Source organism: Puccinia triticina, chromosome 1A (assembly GCF_026914185.1).
Source record: "Puccinia triticina chromosome 1A, complete sequence".
Classification (NCBI taxonomy): domain Eukaryota; kingdom Fungi; phylum Basidiomycota; class Pucciniomycetes; order Pucciniales; family Pucciniaceae; genus Puccinia; species Puccinia triticina.
In genome coordinates this window covers 7,578,344-7,601,521 of record NC_070558.1, presented here as the reverse complement: position 1 = coordinate 7,601,521, position 23,178 = coordinate 7,578,344, and the positions used below count along the sequence as shown (strand labels likewise).

The window sequence follows — 23,178 nt, the reverse complement described above, 5'->3', positions numbered from 1 at the left end:
GGCGCTACCAGCTTGCTAACACTATTCAAAAAAGGCTGGCGCATTTTGCTGCTTGTCTGCGCAGTTTTCTGACTGAGTTTTTCAATCAATTTGCCTAATATGAACCCAAAAAAGCCTGAAAAAGTCAAACAACTGCTTGGATAAGACTGCATTCATGTGAAAAAGTGAACAACTACCAATTTTATTTGAAACATGGAACATAGGAAACATGGCACAAGGTTAAGATTTGATTAACTAATTGGGCAACTTATTCTTCTGCTTCATTTCTTTGTGTTCCTGACGAACTAGATACTTTTGATCTGACCAGATCTTTTCAACTTTTGTGCCATCATAGACCGGATAAATGGGGAGCCAGTAAGATGATGCACTAAGTTTCTGTAGTTGAAAAACACTGGCAATCAGTTCAGATCAACCATCCACATGATTTATCATCATCGTACATGATTTCCAGTTCGATAGGCTTCATGCCTAGCTATTGCAGCAAAGGACGAAGCTCGACTCCAGAAAGCCACTGAAAATCGTCTTGGTTTTTCCTCGTGATCTTCAAACCCAAACTTTCCAACGCCATGCCAGAGTATCTTCATAGGACCATGAAACGAGTAGCCAGAGCCCCCAAAATAGGCTACACCCAACGAGGGAAGGATAAATTCCCCACCTTTGTGATTCCCAAAGAAGAAAACCGAATCAAATAAAAACAAGTTGTTGAAATCGCAGTGGGTTTGGACCTGCAAATTGACGCTTATTGTTCGGGCTGAAACATTTTGACACCATGAGCTTTTCAATTGTTTTTTTGGTTGGTTTCGCAATGGAGGAAACACTCACAGGCAACAATTGGATTTAACTCTCTAGACAAATCAGCCTTGAGATGCTCACTTCCCCACTTTTGAAGATACCTGACTCCTTTTTCAGCAACTTCACTGGCCTGCAATAAGAACCCCTTGTTGATCCAAAGGGACAAGATTGCGTAGTAAGCCATATTGTTTTTCAGAAATATACCAGAGTCCAATACTTCGTGGCGGGGGTCTTTTTGGAGCGGATTTGGAAGAGCAGGGGGGGTTTTCTCTTCTTTCCAAATCGGATCGATGCCTTGCAGTTGAGATACTACTATTTTTTATTGTAATGTTTGATTTTCAGATCCGAAACACCTTTGTAGTTTTTCTGAAAAGTGAAATCAAGTGATCAACAAATATTCTTCTATCTGTTGTGAAAATTCAACTCACAGCACCTTCCCCGTACCCGTAAGTTTGAAACAATACTGAAGCAGCTTTGGCGTCTTCTTCAAGCCCCTTCGCAATCCGTTTGGTTCCTTTGTTGCTCTTGTTCAGTGGGTAAGGTGTTGTGGGCCATGATTTCTGAACGTATGGTTGTTCGGTTCTCTTGTGGCAGTTGGTATTGAGCTTATTAGTTTGCACAAAATGTTCAAGACCTTCCTTTGCAAGTTTCTGTACACCAGATATCAAAGTTATGCATTTAAAAGGCTTTGCAGTACTATATATTTGCTTGACTAACCTCTGCTGATGGATGAACACTTAGCAAATTCTCCTCCAGTCGTGGGACCCCAACTCCGCAACACCTTCCGCTTTCATCCAACAGAATCACCATTTTCTGGGTATCAAGAAGTCGACATTGACCCTCAAGAGAAATGGCATGCTTCAAAACATCAGCGTGAGTTGGAAATCTGAGGCAGAAAGGTTTGGGGATTGGATCGTCTGAAGGTGGATGGGTTTTATATTTAAGAATTGTTTTTTCAACCTGTAAAACCGCATCCTGGTATTGCTTATGCAGCATAACTTGGGGTGGTGAAGTTTCAAAGGCCTCTTTGATCATGGTAATGATCTCTTGGATGTGAATCCCTGGAAACTCCTGCATTAAAAAAACTGCAAGCAGGTCATAATAAACATGCTCTACTACAGCTTCTTTTCGAAGTTTCATCAACCTCTTGAACATCCTCTCTTCCATGGCAAACATGTTGGAGTACGAAGACCCCTTAGCATCCCCTTCTGGTGCCTTTGTGGGCAGATGCTGCAACCTGTAATTATAAAGACAAGAAAGGTCAGTATCGAGCTGGAATCACCCAGTTGTTCCCAATTGGAATGGTGGCAGCATATTCCGCACAACCACCAGGGTCCAAGAAAGCATTGGCTTTAGAATAGATTGGTTGCAGCATATTCCGCATGACAACCCAATTCTACTGTGCAACAACTTGAGGGTGTGGAGAGGGCCTGTCTGAATCCTATGCAGGTAATATGGGAACAACTTACTTGGCTTTTTTGTTCGGCATTGTAGAGGGAATAGGTAGGTTTGTTGGGCCCTGGACGCTTACTAGTTGTCTGCAAGACTCGGTGGAGCGTCAGAAAGCAGGGAGCAGGCCCCTTTGCAGCGATGGAGCTGCAAAGGGGCATAAGAGAACTTTCTTGAATCTACTGACCTCGTGGACCAGTCGGCCGGGTGCTTGTGGCTTGGAGGCAGTCTACAAGACTCGGTGGGGCGTCGTAGAACAGTCTGAACAGTCTGAACGTGTCGGCGGGGTGCTCGGGCTTGGAGGGAGGCTATAAGACTTGGCCGGTCGTCAGAAAGCAGGGAACAGGCCCCTTTGCAGCAATGGAGCTGCAAGGGGCATAAGAGAACTTTACTCAATCTACTGACCTTGTCCACCAGTCGGCGGGTTGCTTGTGGCTTGGAGTCAGTCCACAAGACTCGGCGGGGCGTCGGAGAACAGTCCGAATCTGTCGGCGGGCTGCTCGGGCTTGGAGGGAGGCTATAACACTTGGCTGGTCGTCAGAAAGCAGGGAACAGGCCCCTTTGCATCGATGGAGCTGCAAAGGGGCATAAGAGAACTTGATGCCTATGCACATGAGTGGTCTTGCCAGCTCAGGTATAATCCGCGACTGAATGAGGGCTGGGGTATGTCAGATGGTGAGGGGATGGAGCGGTATTGGTCGGACATGTCACCGCTGATCAGTCAGCTACGATACTGCACTAAAAATCATCGACTTACAGCGTTGGATTTCCAATCCATCCATCACAATGATAATGGAAAGCTTTCTGCTAGTGGGTCACTTATGTCATCCAAACTGCTTCTTCTTGGTCTAATATTTTTTTTCTAGTCCAATTGCTTTTAGAGAGAGGTGAAACAGTGGAAAAATCAATGAAAGACTCACAGAGAATCTTGTATCAAATGGAACAAGAATATAGTCACACCACTACCTATTTGAGCGAACAATGGACTCGTCAGCGTGACATGCAACTTGCTGCCATGCAGAATGAAACCAAGCTTGAAATGAGGAAACAAGTTGAAGAGCTGGTACTGCTGGAAGACAAACTTTGTGAAGCACAGTGAGAATCATATGCAACTCCTTCCAATCAAAAAATGTTCAAAGAATTGATTTGTCTTTCTGTTTACAATCAGACAAGAGATGTTTGAACTTCGGCAAACCAGACGGAGAAATCAAACCTCGCTTCAGAGGGCGCAGATGGAACAAGCACCTGATACCCTTGTTTTCCTAGAAGGAGAAATAGATAAGATCATCGGAGATTTGGGCTCCGATTATTTCAGGAACTTGCCTGGTGCCTCAGGTAAGTGAAATGTTGGTATCCTTGAAAACAAGCAGATTTTCGTTTTCTTGACTTCGTGTGCATAGATGAAGAAACCAAGTCCCTCATCAAGCTGAAAGTTAGCAAGTCCAAGCTTTATGAAGCCAAGGTTGGTATCATTGAGATGCAAAAAAGATGGGATCAGCGAGGATCAGGTATTTAATTGAAATGATTGCATCTTGAATCGCTCTTTCTCATTGTTTGCATATTGTTTTCAGGTGCCAGGGTCCAAGAGAGATTCAGGAAACAAATGAATTCCAAAATGAAACTTTTTAAGAATAAATGGCTGTCTTATAACAACAGGTCGATCGAGTACAATACCAAATTTTCTCCGGATATCCAGTTGCCGACCCCAACATTTGAAGAAGTGAGATCATTTGAGGTGGACAATCCTTTCTGGAGTATCGGCTTGCTTGATCATCCAAATGAGCCCTGGGCTGTTGATTCTAACATTCAAAACGGGATTCAGGCTTATCTTAATGTGATACACTGTTCTGATGAGTTGTGCCGAATATCGCGGGAGGTCCGACAGGCAGTCAAATGGTCAGTCAAACAGGCAAGAAGTTTGGAATCAGTCTACAAGGCATTGGAAACTGGTGGGTCATTATGTGAGATTTCGACGCAATTCACACCTTGTTCATCTTCTTTTTACTGTAATTTGCTGCAGAGATGAATGAAGAAACTACCCTCGGCCCACTTCAACAACATTTGGTGGAAGTCTACACCAATCATCGTATTCCAAAGCAAGTCTTACAGGCTGTAGTACATAATCTTGCTAAAAGGCAATGTGGACTATGGATTTCGTGGAATACTCATTGTGTTAAGCTGCTCAACTGGAGTAAGAAGTGGATCGATTCACTGCATCCTAATTTTGATCTGACCAAAGATTGGAATTCAGTCATCATTTGTTCTCGATCAATCTTGGAACAGCTAACAAGTTACCAATCGATAATTTTTGAGCCTGAATCAGAAGATGAAAATGAAGAAGAAAATGACCAACCACAACTCAACCAGTTCCAACACCATGAAGATCAAATTGAAGAAGACATTTAGCTATACCTAATTCTTTTATCATGGATTCCAGAAACAAAAATCAAATCAATCTTTTTTTGAGTGAAAACTAGTTGGCTCTCCAAGAACTGGTCTTTTTTGTACAGTACACCTGCACCATTATCAAAACACCAGAATCCAAAACTTAGACCAAGAAATGTGGCAACTTAGTTATATTGTTATGATGGATGCTTTATCTGTGTGATTTGTGTAATTTAACTACCAACTTGATCCACCTTGATCCACCATAACCTGTTGGGTTACAAGCAACAGCTATTTAATTGGCATATGGTTATAATAACCATTTTTTTTTCAATGCTGTAGTGACACTAATTTATTGCTTGGATAACACAAAAATTAGGCATCAAGTGCAAGCAGTTTTCGCGCCCTGGAAAATGGTGTGTCATCTGGCGCACTGCATACCTGATAATGTAAAAAGGATAAAACAAGATACAATAAATGGTTGAATAACTTATTGCACTAAAAATAGCTTTCCTAGCGCAGCGCAAATACACTGTTTTTTAGCGTAGCAGTAGCGCAATCAGGCGCATCGGCTATGCGCACAGGGAGCAAAGCTATATTAGCTTTTACGTTAGCGCAGATGGGCGCAATTGCGCTAACGCTAAGCACCCAGGGCGCAAAGCTGCGCTACAGCGTTTTTCGCGGCAAAAAAGCCTTTTCTTCCGCTAGAAGCGCCTTAGCGCAAAGTAGCGTAGTGTAGCTGCTGTAGCAGAGTGCTAACGCTAAACAAAAATTGGTGCGCTGTTAGCTGGCTGAAAATTAGCACAGCGTGCCGCGCTAAGGCTATTCAAAAAGGCCGGTGCTTTTTGCTGCTACAGTAAAATTTAGGGCTAAAATAGCGTAGTTTATCCTAGCAGCCTATGGTTGTTGTAATCTTAAGGCTGAAATAATGTTAGTTTAATGTTACAGTCTCACAGTAAAGAAGGTTTTGATACAAGCATGCCTGCACCCACACCCTTAAAAAAAGGGATTATTGCACAGCACACCTACCTTTAAACCAGCTAGATTAGAGATTGTGGAATTGCACCTGTTGTGGGTACCAGCCACATGCAACAGGTGCCAGAGGGTCCGGGTGCTGGTGTGGGTTTCTGGAATTCTAAGTAAAATCTGGTGGGTACTGTTGAGTTAGACTCAGGTTTCTGTTTTCTGTTTTCTTTTTCTGCTTTACAAATGTCTCTTTCTTTTCACACACATATCACAGATTGTATGTAGTGTACCTGAGGCAGCGGTTGTGGAAGGAAATTCTCCTCATCCTTCCACAACCTGGTCCGCTCCCCACACCGTATCCCCTGTCCTCAGGTATGTAGCTTTCTTTCCTTTCTCATCCTCTTTCTTTTTCTTCTCTTCCTCTCTCTTGTTTTCTCTCAGCTTCATGACTGGTGTAATGAATCTCATCCTTCCACGAGACTCTTCCGCTCCCCACACGGTGTCAGCTGTCCTCAGTCCCAGTCTAGCTCATCAGGTACAGTAATTAAACCACGGCCGCCAGAACCTGCCCACCTCTTTGGCCAGAAGGTGGTATTCCCTTCCAGTAGCAAAGGTTGTAAACCCAGGAAAACCAGGATGAACCCCTCCTGATTGCAGATGTTAGCCTCTGAGACCCAAAGGAAATCCTCCTGGTCAGAGAGGTTATATAAACTAGGTGTTTCAGCAGCCAGATTGAACTCGCCTGACTGGGGACATGGTTGTAACAGAAGTATTTTGCCTGTTTCTCCTGAGAGAAAGAGTAGAAAACGGGTTGCAGAAAGGACATAGGCATCCTGGCCTTTCTCCTGCAGATGGTGGGTCTGGGCATGGAAAAAATCTTCAAGTGGACATGTGCCATCTTTTGTTGGAAATCCACAAGTTCTCCTTCCCCTCTGAAAAACAAACCAAATTGATATCAGAATCACGCAGGAGTGGATCCAATATGGTGTCATCTCATGCACTCAAGATGATTCTTTCTTTGAATTTGGATTGCATGAAACAATCCTACAGTACTGGCCTTTGTAATTTTTCCTGCTGGCTTTTGGTTGTTTTCACTGTCCATTACTATGTGATAGTAAATATGCATAATCTACATAGTAAATATGCATACTATTCACATTAAGGGTGTTCAAAGTTGAAATCATAAAATTTTCAATGCATAAAATCATAAAATCATAAAACTTTCAAGTGATGATTTCATATGTACCATTCTAGAAATTTTGCTCTAATTTGAGTGCTTGGGTGCAACATATTTTTTCAGCTTGGAATTTTATGATTTTATGATGTTACGATTTTATGCAAGTCAACTTTGAACACCCTAATTATATACAACATGCAGGGTTTCTTGCCAAGGGCATGAGAGCCAAGAACTTCCAAAAAAGTCAGGTGTGCCCTGCACACCTTCTTTTTCAAAGGGTATGGGCGTGGGCTTGGGTGTGGGCTTGGGTGTGGGTTTGGGTTTGGGTGTGGGTGTGGGTGTGGGTGTGGGTGTGGAGGGTTTTTTTGCACACGTATATATCAACATGCAATCAAGTTGTGATCTCACCAAAGAACATGATCTGGAAGGTTGCAAGACCAATCTCATACAGTTGTACATATCCCCTTGATGACCAGTCTGTACCAGTCATCAAGAGGGTTGTATGTTCTTGAATGGCGGTCTGGTTTGGGGCAGGAATTCAAATTGCTCTTGTTAGTAGTGAGTACTCCATCAATTTTTTGATGCACAGGTGGAAGAGATTGGTCTGTAGAATTCTGCACCCCAAGATATATTGTGGTGTAGGAAGTTTGGTAGTGCAAATGGTAATTTTTGGTAGTGCCTAAACCAGCATTGTGGGTAGTTAAGTTACTTGACTTTCTCCACGAAATTTTGGTAACATAAATATCCTTTTTGCGCATTCATTGAATTCCTGTTATTAGTAAAAGATGATTTTTTAGTCTTGCACTTAACAAAACAGTCCTGATACTGACATATGTTTAACATTATGGCTGCAGAAGAATTCACTTAGCCCTCTGCACTAACACAAGGGCTAAGTTGAGCTCATTTTTGCCTAGCATCTCACTGGTGATGAAAGGGAGATGGGGAGCCAGTTAATGTTAGCCCTGATGGGTCTGTGTGAGCTGGAGGTGTTTTGGTGGTGGAGGGGGAAATAAATGTGCTTTATTTTGGTACCAGTGGGGAATTTTGGGTGCCAGTGGGCTGGCTGAGCTGGATTTTAGTGTGCTGAGTTGAGCTGGGACAGAAAGAATTTGCAATGATGGGGGAGCTGGGTGAACTGGAATTGTTGGTGCAGGGGGAGCTGCATGGGCTGATTTTTTTGGTGCAACCAGAGATGAATGAGCTGGATTTTGGGTGAGCTGGATTTTTAGGTGCAGACAGGAGCTTGATGAGCTGGAATTTTAGGTGAGGAGGGGGCTGAAGGAGCTGAATTTTGGGTGCGAGGTGAGCTGCAGGAGCTGGATTTTAGGTGCCATTGGAGCTGGGTGAGCTGGGTTTTTGGGTGTGGGAAGGACTTTTGGGTTCAGAGGGAGCTGAATGAGCTGGATTTTGGGTGCTTGTGTGCAGAGGGAGGCTTGTGAGCAGGATTTCGGCTGCCGGGGGAGCTGGGTGAGCTGGTATTTTGTGTGCTGGACCAAGGTGCGTAAGCTGGATTTTAGGTGCTATGAGGAGGTGGGAGAGCTGGAATTTTGTGTGCAAGTGGAGCTGGGTAAGCTGGTTTTTTGGGTACAGAGGGAGCTGCATGAGCTGGATTTTTGAGTGCTGTGGGGAGCTTCATGAGCTGGATTTTGGTACTCAGAGAGCTACATGCTGATTTTTGGGTGTTGAGGAGAGATTTGTGAGCTTGTTTTTTGGATGCAGATGGCAGCTGTATGAGCTGGATTGTTGGGTGCAGAGGGAGCTGCATGAGCTGGAATTTGGGTGCGAAGGGGCATGAGCTGGAATTTGGGTGCGGAGGGGTGCTGTTTGAGATGGATTGTTAGGTGCAGAGTGAGCTGCATGAGCTGGATTTGGGGTGCAGAGGGAGCTGCATGAGCTGGAATTTGGGTGCGAAGGGGCATGAGCTGGAATTTGGGTGCGGAGGGGTGCTGTTTGAGATGGATTGTTAGGTGCAGAGTGAGCTGCATGAGCTGGATTTGGGGTGCAGAGGGAGCTGAATGAGCTAATTAGGATGCTGAGGGGAACTGGGTGAGCTGAATTTTGGCTTCTGAGATGAGCTGGGTTAGCTGGATTTTTGGGTACAGAGGGAGCTGGGTGGGCTGGATTTTGGAAGCTGAGGGGAGCTGGATGAGCTAGATTTTTGAGTGCAGAGGGAGCTGGCTGAGCTGGAGTTTTGGGTGCGTAGGGAGCTGGGTGAGCTGGATTTCTGGGTGCAGAGGGAGCTGGGTGAGCTGGATTCTTGGGTGCAGAGGGAGCTGGGTGAGCCAGATTTTTGGGTGCAGAGGGAGCTGGGTGAGCTGGATTTTTGGGTGCGGAGGGAGCTGGGTGAGCTGGATTTTTGGGTGCAGAGGGAGCTGGGTGAGCTGGATTTTTGGGTGCAGAGGGAGCTGCATTAGCCAGATTTCTGGGTGCAGAGGGAGCTGCGTGAGCTGGATTTTTGCTTGCAGGGAGCTGGGTGAGCTGGATTTTTGGGTGCAGAGGGAGCTGGGTGAGCTGGATTTTTGGTTGCAGAGGGAGCTGGGTGAGCTGGATTTCTGGGTGGAGAGGGAGCTGAATGAGCTGTATTTTTGGGTTTAGAGGGAGCTGCATGAGCTGGATTTTTGGTTGCAGAGGGAGCTGGGTGAGCTGGATTTCTGGGTGCAGAGGGAGCTGGGTGAGCTGGATTTTTGGGTGCAGAGGGAGCTGGGTGAGCTGGATTTTTGGGTGCAGAGGGAGCTGGGTGAGCTGGATTTCTGGGTGCAAAGGGAGCTGGGTGAGCTGGATTTCTGGGTGGAGAGGGAGCTGAATGAGCTGTATTTTTGGGTTTAGAGGGAGCTGCATGAGCTGGATTTTTGGTTGCAGAGGGAGCTGGGTGAGCTGGATTTCTGGGTGCAGAGGGAGCTGGGTGAGCTGGATTTTTGGGTGCAGAGGGAGCTGGGTGAGCTGGATTTTTGGGTGCAGAGGGAGCTGGGTGAGCTGGATTTTTGGGTGCAGAGGGAGCTGGGTGAGCTGGATTTTTGGTTGCAGAGGGAGCTGGGTGAGCTGGATTTCTGGGTGGAGAGGGAGCTGTGTGAGCTGTATTTTTGCCTGCAGTGAGCTGGGTGAGCTGGATTGTGGATGTGGAGGGGAGCTGGATGGATCTTTTACACAAGGCAGAGCTGGGTGAGCTGGAATATTGAATGAACGTGCCTGAGCTGACCGCAGGCAGCTCCAGTGATCCTTCCATTCCAAATGGAGGATGAGATCCTGTTTTCCACTATTTAGAATGGAATGGAATTGAAGTATTTCTTAGCCACAGGTGGGTCTTTCTTTTGTAAATCTTCCAAAAGCGAACTCAACAAGCTAGGATTCCCCTTGGGCACAAGCCGACTCCTGCTAGACGGAGTTGAGTGAATTCAACTCAGTATGGCCATTGGCGCCACTCCTCAAGTTAATCCTGATGTTTGAATTTGTGTTGTTGGTCTACCTGCTGGGTCCATCCGCCCCGCCATACATACATTATAAATGTTTTTCCTTTGCTTCTCACCGTGTTGTCATTGTGTCTTTGCTCACTCAGTGTGTCACCGTGTTGTGTCTTTGCTCACTCAGTGTGTGTCTGTGCTTGGGTGTGTCTGTTGTCTGTGTCTGTGGTCTGTGTCCGTGGTCTGTGTCTGTGGTCTGTGTGCACTCTATCTGTGTCAATTACTGTTTCCGTGGCTCTCACAAGTTGTGCCTTGCGTGCTTTAGTTAACCAGCTAAAGGTCTGAAAATATGGTCATCCTCTCTCGGAAACAATTCCAGGATTCGCAATTTGAGATTCATTGAACTGCATTTTTTAAGATGGCCATTTATTTTTAACGCATGTTTGGATTTGGGCAGTATTTGAGGACCAAAAAAATAGCAGAAATAAGAAATTGAGGAGTGCAAACAAGGATATCATTTATTTCTAACGCATTGTATGTTTATGTTTGGATTAGGACAGTATTTGAGGACCAAAAAAATAGCAGAAATAAGAAATTGAGGAGTGCAATCAAGTATATCAGTCAGTGAGTGGCGCGCATAATATGTTCAGAGTTGGACAGTATTTGAAGACAAATCAACCACAAAAATAGTAATTTGAGGAGTGCAATCATGTATATCAGTCAGTGGCAGGGAGCGGTACATCACTAGGCAAGTCAGATTCCGGACAATTGTAATTACAATGACTGAATAAGCTACGGCATAAGGCAGGGGTTACAATGCGGTGAAAGGCACGGCGGATCGACCAGATGGGATCGGTGGAGTAAACTAGCCCCTGAGTTTGGCGCAAGTTAGATTTTATTAGAGAAAAGCACAGCTCAATTGGATTGAGCTCAGGACAGTATGTCGGAAGGTATACCAGGAGCACTCCGACTTCGCGGCACAATTGGGCCACTTTCTGGCTACAATTGATCAAAGTGTTATCTATCACCAGAATGGAGTTGATACCGGGGCACAGATTCATACAAGGGAGCTAACAAACCACTCATGTCAGTTTAACTATCAGGAAACAGCTAATGAAGCTCGCAGACTTACCAAGCGGTGCTTGAGAAAGTGCTCAAAATGCTTGCCCTTGACAGTATCATCCATCACACTTGAGGCCAGGACACCGTAGTAACTGATTCCTGGTATAAGACTGTATCTTCTGGCATTCTGATCCTTGAGAATTCAACTGGCTTCTGTTCTGCGTTTAGATTGGGAGAACGTCCTGAGCAGATTGCGAGAGCATATACCGGATTCATCTAGAGAAAACAGACACAGGCGGCAAGTCAGCCAATCATTGGTCTAACCAACATCACAACAAGACCAGAGTTGATGACTTACCAGTGAATACAAGGTATTCAGTGGGAACCGAAGCCATCTTTTCAACCCAAGAGAACTTTGCCACGAGTGATTTTTTGATGTTGACTGTTTTGGCTTTCTTCAGAGTAATCTCTAATTTGTTAAGGAGGTTTTGGTGGAGATCAGAAACACTCAAGAGGTTACCAGATTTGTTGTACAGGTGTTCTCGTATCTCTTCTAGAGTAGGAATAGACCAGGCTTGGTGCGAACTAGCTCAAGGATGAACGCATAGTTTTTGTTTGTGAGGAGCATTGGAGCACCCCGCTTCTTGTATTCCCTCAAGTCTTGTATAACCTGCTGAGTCAAATTGTAAAGAGCAAGCCATCGGGTGAATGATTGATTTGAAATGGTGACTCCAAGAGCATTTGGGATTTCATCTTTGTGGTATTCTTGGTTGAGCATGCGGATGGCCACCACTTTTGTTGGCGGAGCATAGTGTTGGAAGACCATCGCGAGGTTGATAAACGGAAGAGCGGAATTTGGGGCAAGAGGCAATTGGGACTTGGGGGTGTGTGCAAACGCCAACGGAATGTGGTGTGAGCGGCGATTGGGGCTTGGGTGTGTGGGCAAACAAGGCAGGGTGAGGATGGGGGGTTGTTGCACTCAGGGCTGGTGGGAAAGCAGGAAAGAGGGGAAACCGGTGAGTGGTCAACACGACATGGAATGCTTGGATCCACAACATTACTGCTGCTCTTCGCAGCAATTGACAAGCACATGGAGGCTGCATGTGCTTCAAAAGCTTCTTTCTAAGGTTCATTGAAGGTTAGGTGGCAAGTAGTTTGGATCTTCCATCCGCATGTGCTAAAAAAAGTTTAATTGCAAGGTTGGATTAAGGTTTGGTGTGAAGTTTAAATTAAATTTAAGTGCATAGCAAAACCAGAAATTTTGAGAAAAAATCAAGCATTCTGAAAAACACAGTACATCGGCATTGGCAAAACTAAACAATCTGATAGAAACAGATCAAACCAACATGCCACTGATTCCGTTTGGAGCTAGAGTCATTGTTCATTGACCAGAGTCGCTTAAACTTCAACCAAAAGGCACCAAGCTTCAGTTTTTGGGTTTTGAACCGTTTTTGGATGCAACCCGCTTTTATGACTCGGTGGTCCATTGAATTGTTATCAGTCAAGACTATGTGGTACTGTCTATACATGTCACATCAACTAATTTTTCGCCAACCAAAGATCTGAAGTCACTTCTGCAAATAGTCACTGAATCACAAAGTTGACTTCCTTGCTATGTTACTCGATTACATGGCAATTTCAAATCAAGCAAATCATTGGAGTCCGAAGAGAGAAATGAACCAGGGTCATCAAGTGATTCAGATTCGTCGTCTGAGTCCAGTTCAAGCAATGGGCAACGTAAGAGTTCGGAGTCAAAGTCTCAAAGTGACGAGGACTCAGATGTGTCAGCGGGGACAAAGGCTGCATGGTTATGTCATCGTCAACAGATACGTGCCGAGAAGATGTTGCAGCAAATCCGTACCAATGAGACTGTTTGACCAATTAATGTTTTCGATTCCTCAACATTGCACCCAAATCAGGGCAGAAATTTTAAATTACCGGAGCAAGTTCTTGATTGATTGAAGCCTAGCTGGGAGTGGTTGTCAAGACCTCCTAGTAAAGAAGTTTTTGGTAATATTGACACTTCAAATATAGTGACCACAAAGCGCCAATCTGCTGTTCAGTCTTCATCATTGTCAATTGATAAACAAACAAACATTGTCAACTTAGTTCAGGAAGCCAAGATGGCGGATGCACTGGCGAGCACAAAAGAGAAGCCTTTGTGGATTGAAGCCATGAAGAATGAACATGCCTCTCAGCTAGCTCACATTACCAGTGATCTTGTGCCTCCTCCGATGTGGTAGATGGAAAAGTGAAAAATCAAAAAAAAAATCTCATACATATATTTACTTGTAATACGCCTCAAGATACCATCAAACAGACCTCATAAATGGATTCTACGGCCAAGTTTACCCCTAGTCCCAAGACTGAGAAGCTGCGCTACGCTGCAGAAAGCGGCGATTTTAGCGCAGCGCAGCGGGCGCCGCTAACCCTCCAGCCCAAAAAGCTGAAGCGGTAGCGTCCCCGCGCTGCGCTACCGCTTTCTGCAGCGAAACACCGCTATTTCCTTGGATGAAATAGCGTAAGCGCAGCCAAAAAAGCGGCGCTTTCGCTGCGGGAAAGTGCAGCGATAGCGGTGTGCGCTTTCAACCGCTACTGGGGCGCTTTTGCGCGCTGCACCGCTTTTTAGCTGATACTTCTTCCGCACTTTTGGCGCTGCGCAGTTAATTCAGCTCAAAAAGCAAGCGCAATTATCTTGCTTGCGCAGCTAGCTCAGCAACGGTGGAGCGCACCTTCTCAGCTGCCGCTGATGTTTGTTCATCAGGGCGGGCCGGACTTGCGATACGATCAATTGAACGTGCTATCAGCAGCCACTTGTGATTACGCGGCGGGGTCAAGTTGGGTGGGGTTTTCGAAGATTGTCAGGCTGTTCTGGCCGCTGCCAAAAAAAACCCCAAGTTATCTTCTCCGTCCAACATCAAGAAGACTAAACAGCCAAAAAAATCGACCAAGACTCAGGGGGTATAGGTCACTTTTTTAGTTTCTGTTTCTTTTTGAGTATATTTTCTCTCTATCGCGGCAAACATGCAGTAATATTAGCTATGCTGCACTAATAAAGCGTGAAAAGCGGAAAAGCGCGCAAAGCGAGAACCCAGATTATAAAAGCGGGATTTGCCGCTGCAAATCCCGCTTTTCTAGCGAAGTGCCGCTGCGCTGCGCTACCACGCAGCGGTTTTGCGCTTCTGAGGCGCTTTTGTGGTCCGCTTAAAAAAGAGGAATTTTCCCTCCGTTTTCAAAAAGCTGAAGCGTTAGCGGAAAATCGCTATAAAAAAGTGCAGCGCAGCGAGCCCATTTCCGCTGCGCTTTGCGCTGCGCTGCACTACTTTTAGTGCAGCGGTTTCAGCCTTGCTAGTCACCACTGGAAAAGCATCACCTGAACCCCACTGGATTGGAACCTACACTTCTTTGGACACTGCACTGTGAAAAAAACTCAAGAAATTGGTGTCAGTTGACATGCGATAACTTTGATATTACTTTGATTTGAACCTGGGTTCTTCCCTGTTCATTCCATGAGTCTTCCAGACTAAATATTTTCCATGTTCATTCCATCATTAAAAGATGTAGTGCATGCACCTATGAATGCGTTATGCTTGCATGAAAGGGGTATTTCCACATGAAAGGAATAACATCAAAATTCTATTCACACATGAAAGGGATATGTACGCATGAAAGGGGAATGTAAAAAGGTGTATTTACACATAAAAGGGATATTTTCACATGATGAAAGGGGTATGTGCACATGTAAGGGGTATTCATGAAAGGGATATGTATACATCAACGGGGTATGTGAAAATGAAAGGGTTACGTACACATCATGAAAGGGGTTTGTACACATCAAAGGGGCATGTAAAAATGAAAGAGGTATTCATGCATGATGAAAGGGGTGCATGCACAGGAAAGGTGTGAATATGAAAGGGGTGTGCACATGAAAGGGATATATACACATGAAATGGGTATTTGCACACAAAAGGGATATGTGCACATGAAAGCAGTATGTGATGAAAGGAGTAAATGCACATGTAAGGGGTATTCATGAAAGGGAAATGTATACATCAAAGGGTTATGTGAAAGAAAGGGTTACGTACACATGATGAAAGGAGTTTGTACACATCAAAGGGGCATGTGAAAATGAAAGAGTTATGCATGCATGATGAAAGGGGTGCATGCACAGCAAAGGTGTGAATATGAAAGGGGTGTGCACATGAAAGGGATATATACACATGAAATGGGTATTTGCACACAAAAGGGATATGCGCACATGAAATCAGTATGTGCACTTGAAAGGGGTAGGGGAACATGAAAGGGGGATTGCACAGGTCTCAACTGAGTATCTTGAAACCTGTGCTAAGTTTTTTGTAGTTCAGAATTAGCTTGCATAAATTAGGCAATGTGCAAAGATTGCAGGGTAGAAGAAAATTGGCATTCATGGGTATGATCCTTGTTCTAATTGAGGATTAACTTGAGTATGCTGGATGTCAACTGACAGCAGTTTCTTGAGTTTTTTTCATAGTGCTGGACACCCATCACATTTTCAACATACCCAGTCACCAGCCTGTCACAAGCCTCAAGTCAAGGATCACAGCATTATGCTTATACACATCACAGGATACAAACATACATCTCCCCATCAGACTACAGTCATTACATACTATCAAGTACTCTTCTATTTCCATATTATGATGTCATCACACACTGACTCTGCAGCCTCAGACTTCATTTATGCACCCCCTGCATCCACCTGTCAACTTGTGCAGTCTACTGTCACTTTACGCAGCCTTCATGCGGCCCTACTGCATTCTTCTAACATCATTTATGTACCCTTGACATATTATGACATCATTTGTATCTACTCCCACCAGCTAAAATCCCTCACACTGTTGTTTAGATTAGTTGAAACCCTAACCCACAAGCCCTCTGGGGCTCCACTTTTGTCTATATAACGAGTTCTCTCCTCCTCAGTTGTCAGCTCCTCAGCTCAGTACTCCCCAGTTATTTACATACCACCTTCACACTTACCATCACATCTATACCTCACCACAACCCTCATATTTTCAAATAACTACTGAACTCACTCTCAACTCTCACATACCTATCATCAAACAACTTCATCTGGAACTAGACCAGACCTATCACTTGATTAAAACTTGCCAAGCTTAGCTTGGTGGGTCTTGTTATCTGATAGTATAGAAGGGCAGAGTTTGCACCGCCATTCAGCAAAAGGGTTTCAAAACCGCTTTTGAGTCTTACACCAAAGAATGAAAAAATCATTGGGGGAATGTGGGTTCTCTGTTGAAAATTGAATAAAGCGAATGAAGTGATCCGGTATAAGGTGCGCTGGGTAGGCTAGTTTTGTTTTGGTTTGACCACCCATACCCTGCAGCCGAAGGGGTGGAAGAAGTGCATGTTTGGGTAGACCTTGAAGAGCAGTGCAATAGGCAATTTCTTGCTCTTCAACAGGGAGGGTAGACAGTTGGTTGTCGCCATTGCGGTTTTGATTGCCTCACCCCACCATTCTGGAGCCATGTTTGCATGCATCATCATGTCCAGGACCGTCCTATTTGCCCGTTCAGCTATTCCGTTTTTCTGCGGGGTGTAGGGGGGCGCTACGTTGTGTTGTATTCCAGCTTCTTTCAGGAGTTCTCCCAGTGACCGGTTACAGAATTCGCCACCTCCATTGGGAATGAGCTTCTTGACGACGTTCCCGGTTTGTCGCTTGAACAGGTTTTTGAAGTCTGTGATTTCCACCGCTGCCTGAGTCTTGTCTTTCAGGACAGTCGTGTGTATGTACCCTGTGTGTTGATCTACCAGGGTCAGGAAGTACCTTGCCCCTCCGTTTGTTGGTGGTGTGATTGGGCCCACCAGATCGCTATGTATCACTTCCAGCGCCGACGTGGTTGCTTTTAAGTGACCAGTGCAGGGCTGCCTGGTTATCTTGCCTTGCATCAAGCATTGCAGGCGTGGGTTATTGTAAGGTCAAGAGCCTTGGGCACCACTGTTGCGATTTGCTTGGAGCTGGCGTGGCCAAGTCTGGCATGCCATTTTGAGAAGTCAGATTGATGCTTATTTTCAGAGAGCAGGCCAACAGTCAAGCCGGCGGGGTTGATAACTCCCTTGATCTCCAGTTGACATCAACAGCAAATGGTTTGCTGTTGTCAATGCAAACCGCGTAGCCGCCTTGATCCTGGTGGATGAGCGCGCGACGTCTCATCAGTTGTACAAAGGACACCAGGTTGCGCGTCAGTTTCAGGACGTAGAGCACATTGTGAAAAGTCAGGGAACCGCCGTGCTCCAGAAGCAGAGTTGCCGTTCCTCTTGTAGTGGCAATCAGTTCACCTGGCCCGCTGCCTGTCACAATTCCGATTTGAACCGGTTTGGTTTCACTAAAGTATTCCAGTGAGTTCAGCATAGGGTTCCAATCCAAACCCGGTCATTTCGGAGCAACCCAACGGGTATTAGGATTGGATTGGTCTTGGGACGCCCCAGCTCTGATCCGAGCTCCGATTGAGTTCCAGTACATGATATGTGAGGGAACATGGGAAGGTTCAGACTTGTTTACGGGTCATATAAGAGCTTTTTACGTTGTAGCAGTCAATACAAAATGGAGTCAATGAACAGAAAAAACAAGCAGATCAATTATTGAATCTGTATGATTGTTTTATTGGTCCAGCTCTTCAAACATAAGATTGCTTCAAGGGTTTTGGGTTTTTTACTGAATAGCATCCATCTCAGGATAATTATCATGTGTTTTATATTTCTTGCATGTAGCTCAGCCATCTATAAAAAAATTATGTCAAAAATTGGAATAAAAACTAAATAATTGTGATGTTCATCACATCACTCCATCTCATGTTGATTTCATTTGTATTTGTGTAGCGCACAGACCAAACCATCTAGTAAATAGACCTTGAGATCGCAGCGCACGGACGGTTATTTTCTGATCTGGTGGAAGTCATAAGAATTTTGAGGAAATGGATGTTTTAAAAAAAATAAAATAAGGATGAAGATGCAGGCGAGGGAGTCTGAAATTATATCAAAAGGAGGGGCAGATGCAGGCGTAACATCCACCAGAAACTTAGAAGGTTTGAGATTGTCAAGGTTGAGTTCTGGTGGCTCAAAGGAAAACACCACCAAATCAAAAATATCTCTCATGTGAACATTGCAGATTAGTCATAAGTCCCTCTGGCAAAGCCTCAGGCGAGAGAGGAACTTAGTTAAGTTCAAAAAGGGTTGGATCCGACATTTCCATGTGAGGTGCTGATCATGCCCACGGCGTAATTCAAACCACCATCATTTTTGACTGGGTTTGTACTGTGTTCTCCAGCTCCTGATCATCAAAGGATTGTTGGGATTTTGGAAATCTGCAGGCCTATCACAGAGATCACCTGAAGCAAAAAATTGGCTGATAGGTGGTTCCCGGGACTGTGATGCCGTTCATCATCATGTTTGGCTGCAAGTGTATCAGACTGAGATATATTATTTCTGCCCTTGGGCCAAAACACATCTCGGGAACAATTGCTCCAGAAATCGTGCTTAACCCATACTCTGCGGTGACAGGTGCCTGATTTTGGGAAAAAACGTGAAGGAACCCGCGGTGAAACCAGTACCCAGGTCCATTTTGACATTCTCTAGTCACAGGGTTTGCCAGATGCTCAGTCAAGGATGTTCATCATCAATTACCATCATAGTTTACCCATCTCTGTATCCCTTGAGCCCAAGTCTCTACAGGTTGGCCTCTCCCTGTCCCTCCTTGATGGCAGAGGGCAGCTTCCTACAACCTTGTGGAGGAACTTGGAGGGTAAAGAAATTGTTCCGGTTCAGAATATAAACTTGGTTGTTGCTTAAACCTGCTCCAAGTACTGGAGGCCGGGATTGGTTTTGGCCTTGGGTCTTATCTGACATCTGTCAAGATCTGTGTGGAAAGGATATGAAGAATATGGCATTGCTCTCCAAACTTAGCTAAGTCCCTCAATTGGAGGCGCGGGAGCGCTGTCGCAAAGCAACCCTCCAAACAACGGTGGGCCGCTAAACTAAACTAAATAAATCTACACAAATCTACCAGTGTAGCATTCCTTACCGTGCTCCACTACAGCCAAAGCACTACTCCAGAGGGATGTTTGTGGCGCTACACTAACATCCATCTAGCTTTTTAGCAGTTTTTACTTGCTTAGATTTGTGTAGTTTGGTGAAGTTTACTTTAGCGGCCCACCATTACTCCAAAGGAGGGACTTACGCCCTACCTTGCAAAAAAATTAGGCAGCAGATGTCTGTTTTCAGCCTTTTTTGCTTGTCCCTCCGTAGAAGCTACGCAAGGACATCTGGGGTAGAGATATTCATTTGGTACCCGTGGCGGGTACCTAGTACCGCTTGGCAGGTACCCTCTTGCACCTGCGCAGCGGTGCCAGGTGCGGTACTAGGTACTGGGTTTTGGCCGGAAAGTGGTGCGGTACCCGGGTACCGCCTACAAGTACCTCCCACCCCCCAAGGGATTGAGAGCCTGGACTTGGTAGATCCAGCTCGGTGAAGGCCTCCCAGTAAGCTGGGGGGATTCCTCTTGGCGTATCCAGCTTGCCAAGGGGACTCCTGCCGCAGAGCTGGCTACATATATTGTATCCAGCTTGCGGACACCAAAGAGCCTCTTGATGAGCTGGAGAGGAGTCCCCTAGCCAAGCTGGATACATATGTATCCAGCTCGCCAAGAGGAATCTTCCAAGGGAACTGGATGTGTCCAGCTTGCCGTGAGACCTTGCTAGCCAAGCTGGATATTGTGTATCCATCTTGGTGAGGGATGAGTCAGCTTGGCAAGCTGGATACATATATGTATCCAGCTTGGCAAGAGATGTCCACCGGGCGAGCTGGACACATATCCAGCTCGCTGGGTGGACTTGCCTCTTTGACCGGAGCCATTCCTCCGGTCAAAGAGGTGTACATGCCTCCAATTGGATGGATCAATTCCTCCGGTCAAAGAGGTGTACATGCCTCCAATTGGATGGATCAATTCCTCCAGTCAGAGGTGTGTATTCCTCCTCAACCGGAGGGATTCCTTTGGTCAAAGAGGAGAGCCAGTGCTTGCCGGGAGGAGTCCCTCCCAGCGAACAGTGGTCTTTTTGCCCTCCAGCTTGTTGCAAAGGGCGGCAACAAACTAGATGGAGCAAGCAGGACAGCAGGACGCTGCCACACCAAAAAATATCACGGGTGGTACCCGCAGTACCCGCCAGCGGTGCCTGTGGTACCTCCCAGGTGGTGCCGGGTGCGGTACTAGGTACCTGAAATTGGCCAAAAAGTGGTGCGGCACCTGGGTACCGCTTGGTACCTGGGTCCCAAATGACTATCTCTATCCAAGTCAACTGCTCCAAGAGGTAGCCAAGAAGCATGGCTCTCTGCTGGTATTTTTATTTTATCTGTAACACTTGAACTTGATTTTTTTTTTTTAAATTTAAGAGCTGCTAAGTTTTGACAGGTGTCAAAAGTATGGCTTTGACCAAGGCCTGTTTGAACAATGCCCTCCCAAAACCCATGAACTACTTTTTGTTTCATTTGGGATTCAAGAGAGTTTTTGGAGGGATCTGACCTCAGGAAGGTGGCTGGTGCAAGTGCTGATGTAGGCGGACAAAACTGTCTACTCAGAATTCTGATAGCCTATAGGTGAGTCAAGATATAAAGAGTTGAAAACTTTGAAAGTTTTCCCCAGCCAAATGGGATTTCTGCTGCCTACTGTTTTGCAAGGTAGGGTGTAACTGACTTAACTAAGCCTCCCGGGACCGGGGGTGCAGAGCACCCCGATGCGGAGCATCTCCCATTCCCAATGGAGGCTTATGAGTTATCGGCTTTTTTCCGCGTGAGAGCTTCAGGAAATTTGTGGCTTTTGGCCAACTTTTTGAATCAAATTCACATTACACAGCGCGCACTCATTGTGAGTCAGCGAGCTGAAGTGCACGGGATACCTGAGCATCTCAGCTTCAATGTACTCCGTAAATTTTATAAATTACACCAGAGGGGAAACCTTGCCCTTGCCTAGCAGCTGAGGTGTTCTCCTTCCTCAGAACTCATGGATCATAATTGGGCTTTGGTTGGTGGCGCTGTAGTGAATACATCACCAGCCACTTTATAATTCACAAGTCAATAATCTGTGAGTTGCTGGACCACTGCAAATGTAAATATGTACATAATAAGATGTAAATATTTCAAGTCCAAACAATTCAGCAATCCACGTCTAAGGAGTTGCCCAAACAGGTCCAAACTATTGGCTCCGTGGTTTCGCATATAAGCTCAATCTTACTAGATTCTATTGTCTTCACGCCAAGAGGCACTTTTATCAGTTGCCTCAACAAAGTAAAATGCTGAATCAACTATTGAATTGCACCATCATTCCTAAACCCCAAAGGCCATGGAGTTCAACCGGAGTCAACGTCTATAAGAAAGTGTACGAGAAAAGTGACGCGGAATTAAAGACTCACATCGAGGAGGTTTCAGTCAAGTTCTACAGTCAGCCCTCAAAGCCGTTGCAGACTGATACTGTACTAAATTTAGTCAACAGCCGCAATACTTTTCTTCTGGCGGGTACCGGATTTGGAAAATCGTGAATAGCCGAGCTTTACTATAAGATGATCCCTAAAAGCAACCGTGCCGTGGTACTGGTATTGAACCCCTTGGACTTGCTAGGAGACAATCAAGTCTACGAGAAAGAACAGGCCGGATTCACAGCAATAAATCTGACGAAGTTGAATTTCAATGAAAAAGTTGCTGAAGAAATTTCAAACGGTGTCTACCAGTTTGTATACATGAGTCCGGAGACATTCCTCAACAACAAGATCTGGGACTCAGTCTACTTCAGCAAGACATGTCAGGATCGTTTGGCCTTAATCGTGGTAGATGAGGCCCATATGATTTACATATGGGGCCTTGTTGCTAGCGGCCAAGGAAAGAAGGCCGCCGCTATTCTTCTTTGGTTCCAAGACATCGGTATTTTTCGACCTTGTTATGGAAATCTTGGCGGGCACCTTCTTTTTCGAAACAATAAACCAATTCTCTTGTTATCTGCCACATGTAGGCCTATCGCGATCAAAGCAATCAAGAAAAGCCTGAAGCTCAATGATGAATCCGTAGACATTTTTCAGGGGGAGCTGACTTGGCCAGAAATCCGAATTGTTCGCATCACAATGGAAAAATCCCTTGCTTTATCTCTTGATTTGATCAAGGTCTTCCCATCGTCTAAAGACGTGGCAAACAAAGATCTTGTACCAACTCTAGTATACAGCGGGTCGCGAAACCGCACGTTAACCGTAATGGACGTGATTGACCGGGCTCGCGAGACTCCAAACGCTTCTCTAGATCCCCACAATACCTGTGTTCGACGATATCATTCATGCACAGGAGATCTAGACAAAGCTCGTTGTGCAGAAGAGTTTGCAAATCAAGCCTTCCCCATCATTTCCGCGACAATGGCTCTTGGTCTGGGTCAGAATTGGAAGCGCGTTCGGATGGTGGCTCACATGGGACGAGGAGACCCAGCTCAAATCGCGCAAATGATTGGAAGGTGCGGCAGAGATGGTCGGAAAGGCTTGGCTTTGTTGTTTGTGGAGAAAACAAGGCGGTCGGGCAAGAATACGGTTGACCAATTCACTAGAGGTGCCGAGCAGACGGACGAAGATCGGATAGATGCTTTGGCAATCACTCCTTGCTGCCTCAGGATTGCTTTCTCACTGGACAGCCTGTAAGCCAATTGTTTGTTTGTTTGCTATGTTTCCTTCTCGATTGAGCTAACAACTTCTCTGTTTACTCAGGCTTGGTTATGTACCTCTCTGGCTTGACGATCCATCTTACATTAGAGAGAAGGAGCGCGAAATTACGCAGCGCTTTGATCCATGTGATTGCTCAAACTGTTCAGTCGCTGAATCTGCCAAGCTAGTTAAAAACTTGGTTTTGGCAAATCAAGCCAACTTCGATGAAATT

The 23,178-nt window shown here is 45.4% G+C and overlaps 3 protein-coding genes across 3 annotated transcripts; all 3 read right to left on the bottom strand.

Moving 5' to 3' along the window:
* Window positions 1–1,104: 1,104 nt before the first annotated feature.
* PtA15_1A825 (uncharacterized protein) lies at window positions 1,105–2,281 on the bottom strand (the record flags this gene model as incomplete). The annotated part of the gene is made up of 4 exons (XM_053165892.1): window positions 1,105–1,158; window positions 1,221–1,442; window positions 1,510–2,029; window positions 2,262–2,281. The coding sequence occupies 4 exons, from the start codon at window positions 2,279–2,281 to the stop codon at window positions 1,105–1,107; spliced, it is 816 nt and encodes a 271-aa protein (XP_053017038.1).
* A 41-nt stretch (window positions 2,282–2,322) lies between these two features.
* PtA15_1A824 (uncharacterized protein) lies at window positions 2,323–2,808 on the bottom strand (the record flags this gene model as incomplete). The annotated part of the gene is made up of 4 exons (XM_053165891.1): window positions 2,323–2,330; window positions 2,429–2,549; window positions 2,647–2,758; window positions 2,795–2,808. The coding sequence occupies 4 exons, from the start codon at window positions 2,806–2,808 to the stop codon at window positions 2,323–2,325; spliced, it is 255 nt and encodes an 84-aa protein (XP_053017037.1).
* Window positions 2,809–11,978: 9,170 nt separating this feature from the next.
* Window positions 11,979–12,321, bottom strand: PtA15_1A823 (uncharacterized protein; the record flags this gene model as incomplete). Its single annotated transcript, XM_053165890.1, has 2 exons — window positions 11,979–12,214; window positions 12,291–12,321. The coding sequence occupies 2 exons, from the start codon at window positions 12,319–12,321 to the stop codon at window positions 11,979–11,981; spliced, it is 267 nt and encodes an 88-aa protein (XP_053017036.1).
* Window positions 12,322–23,178: the final 10,857 nt, after the last annotated feature.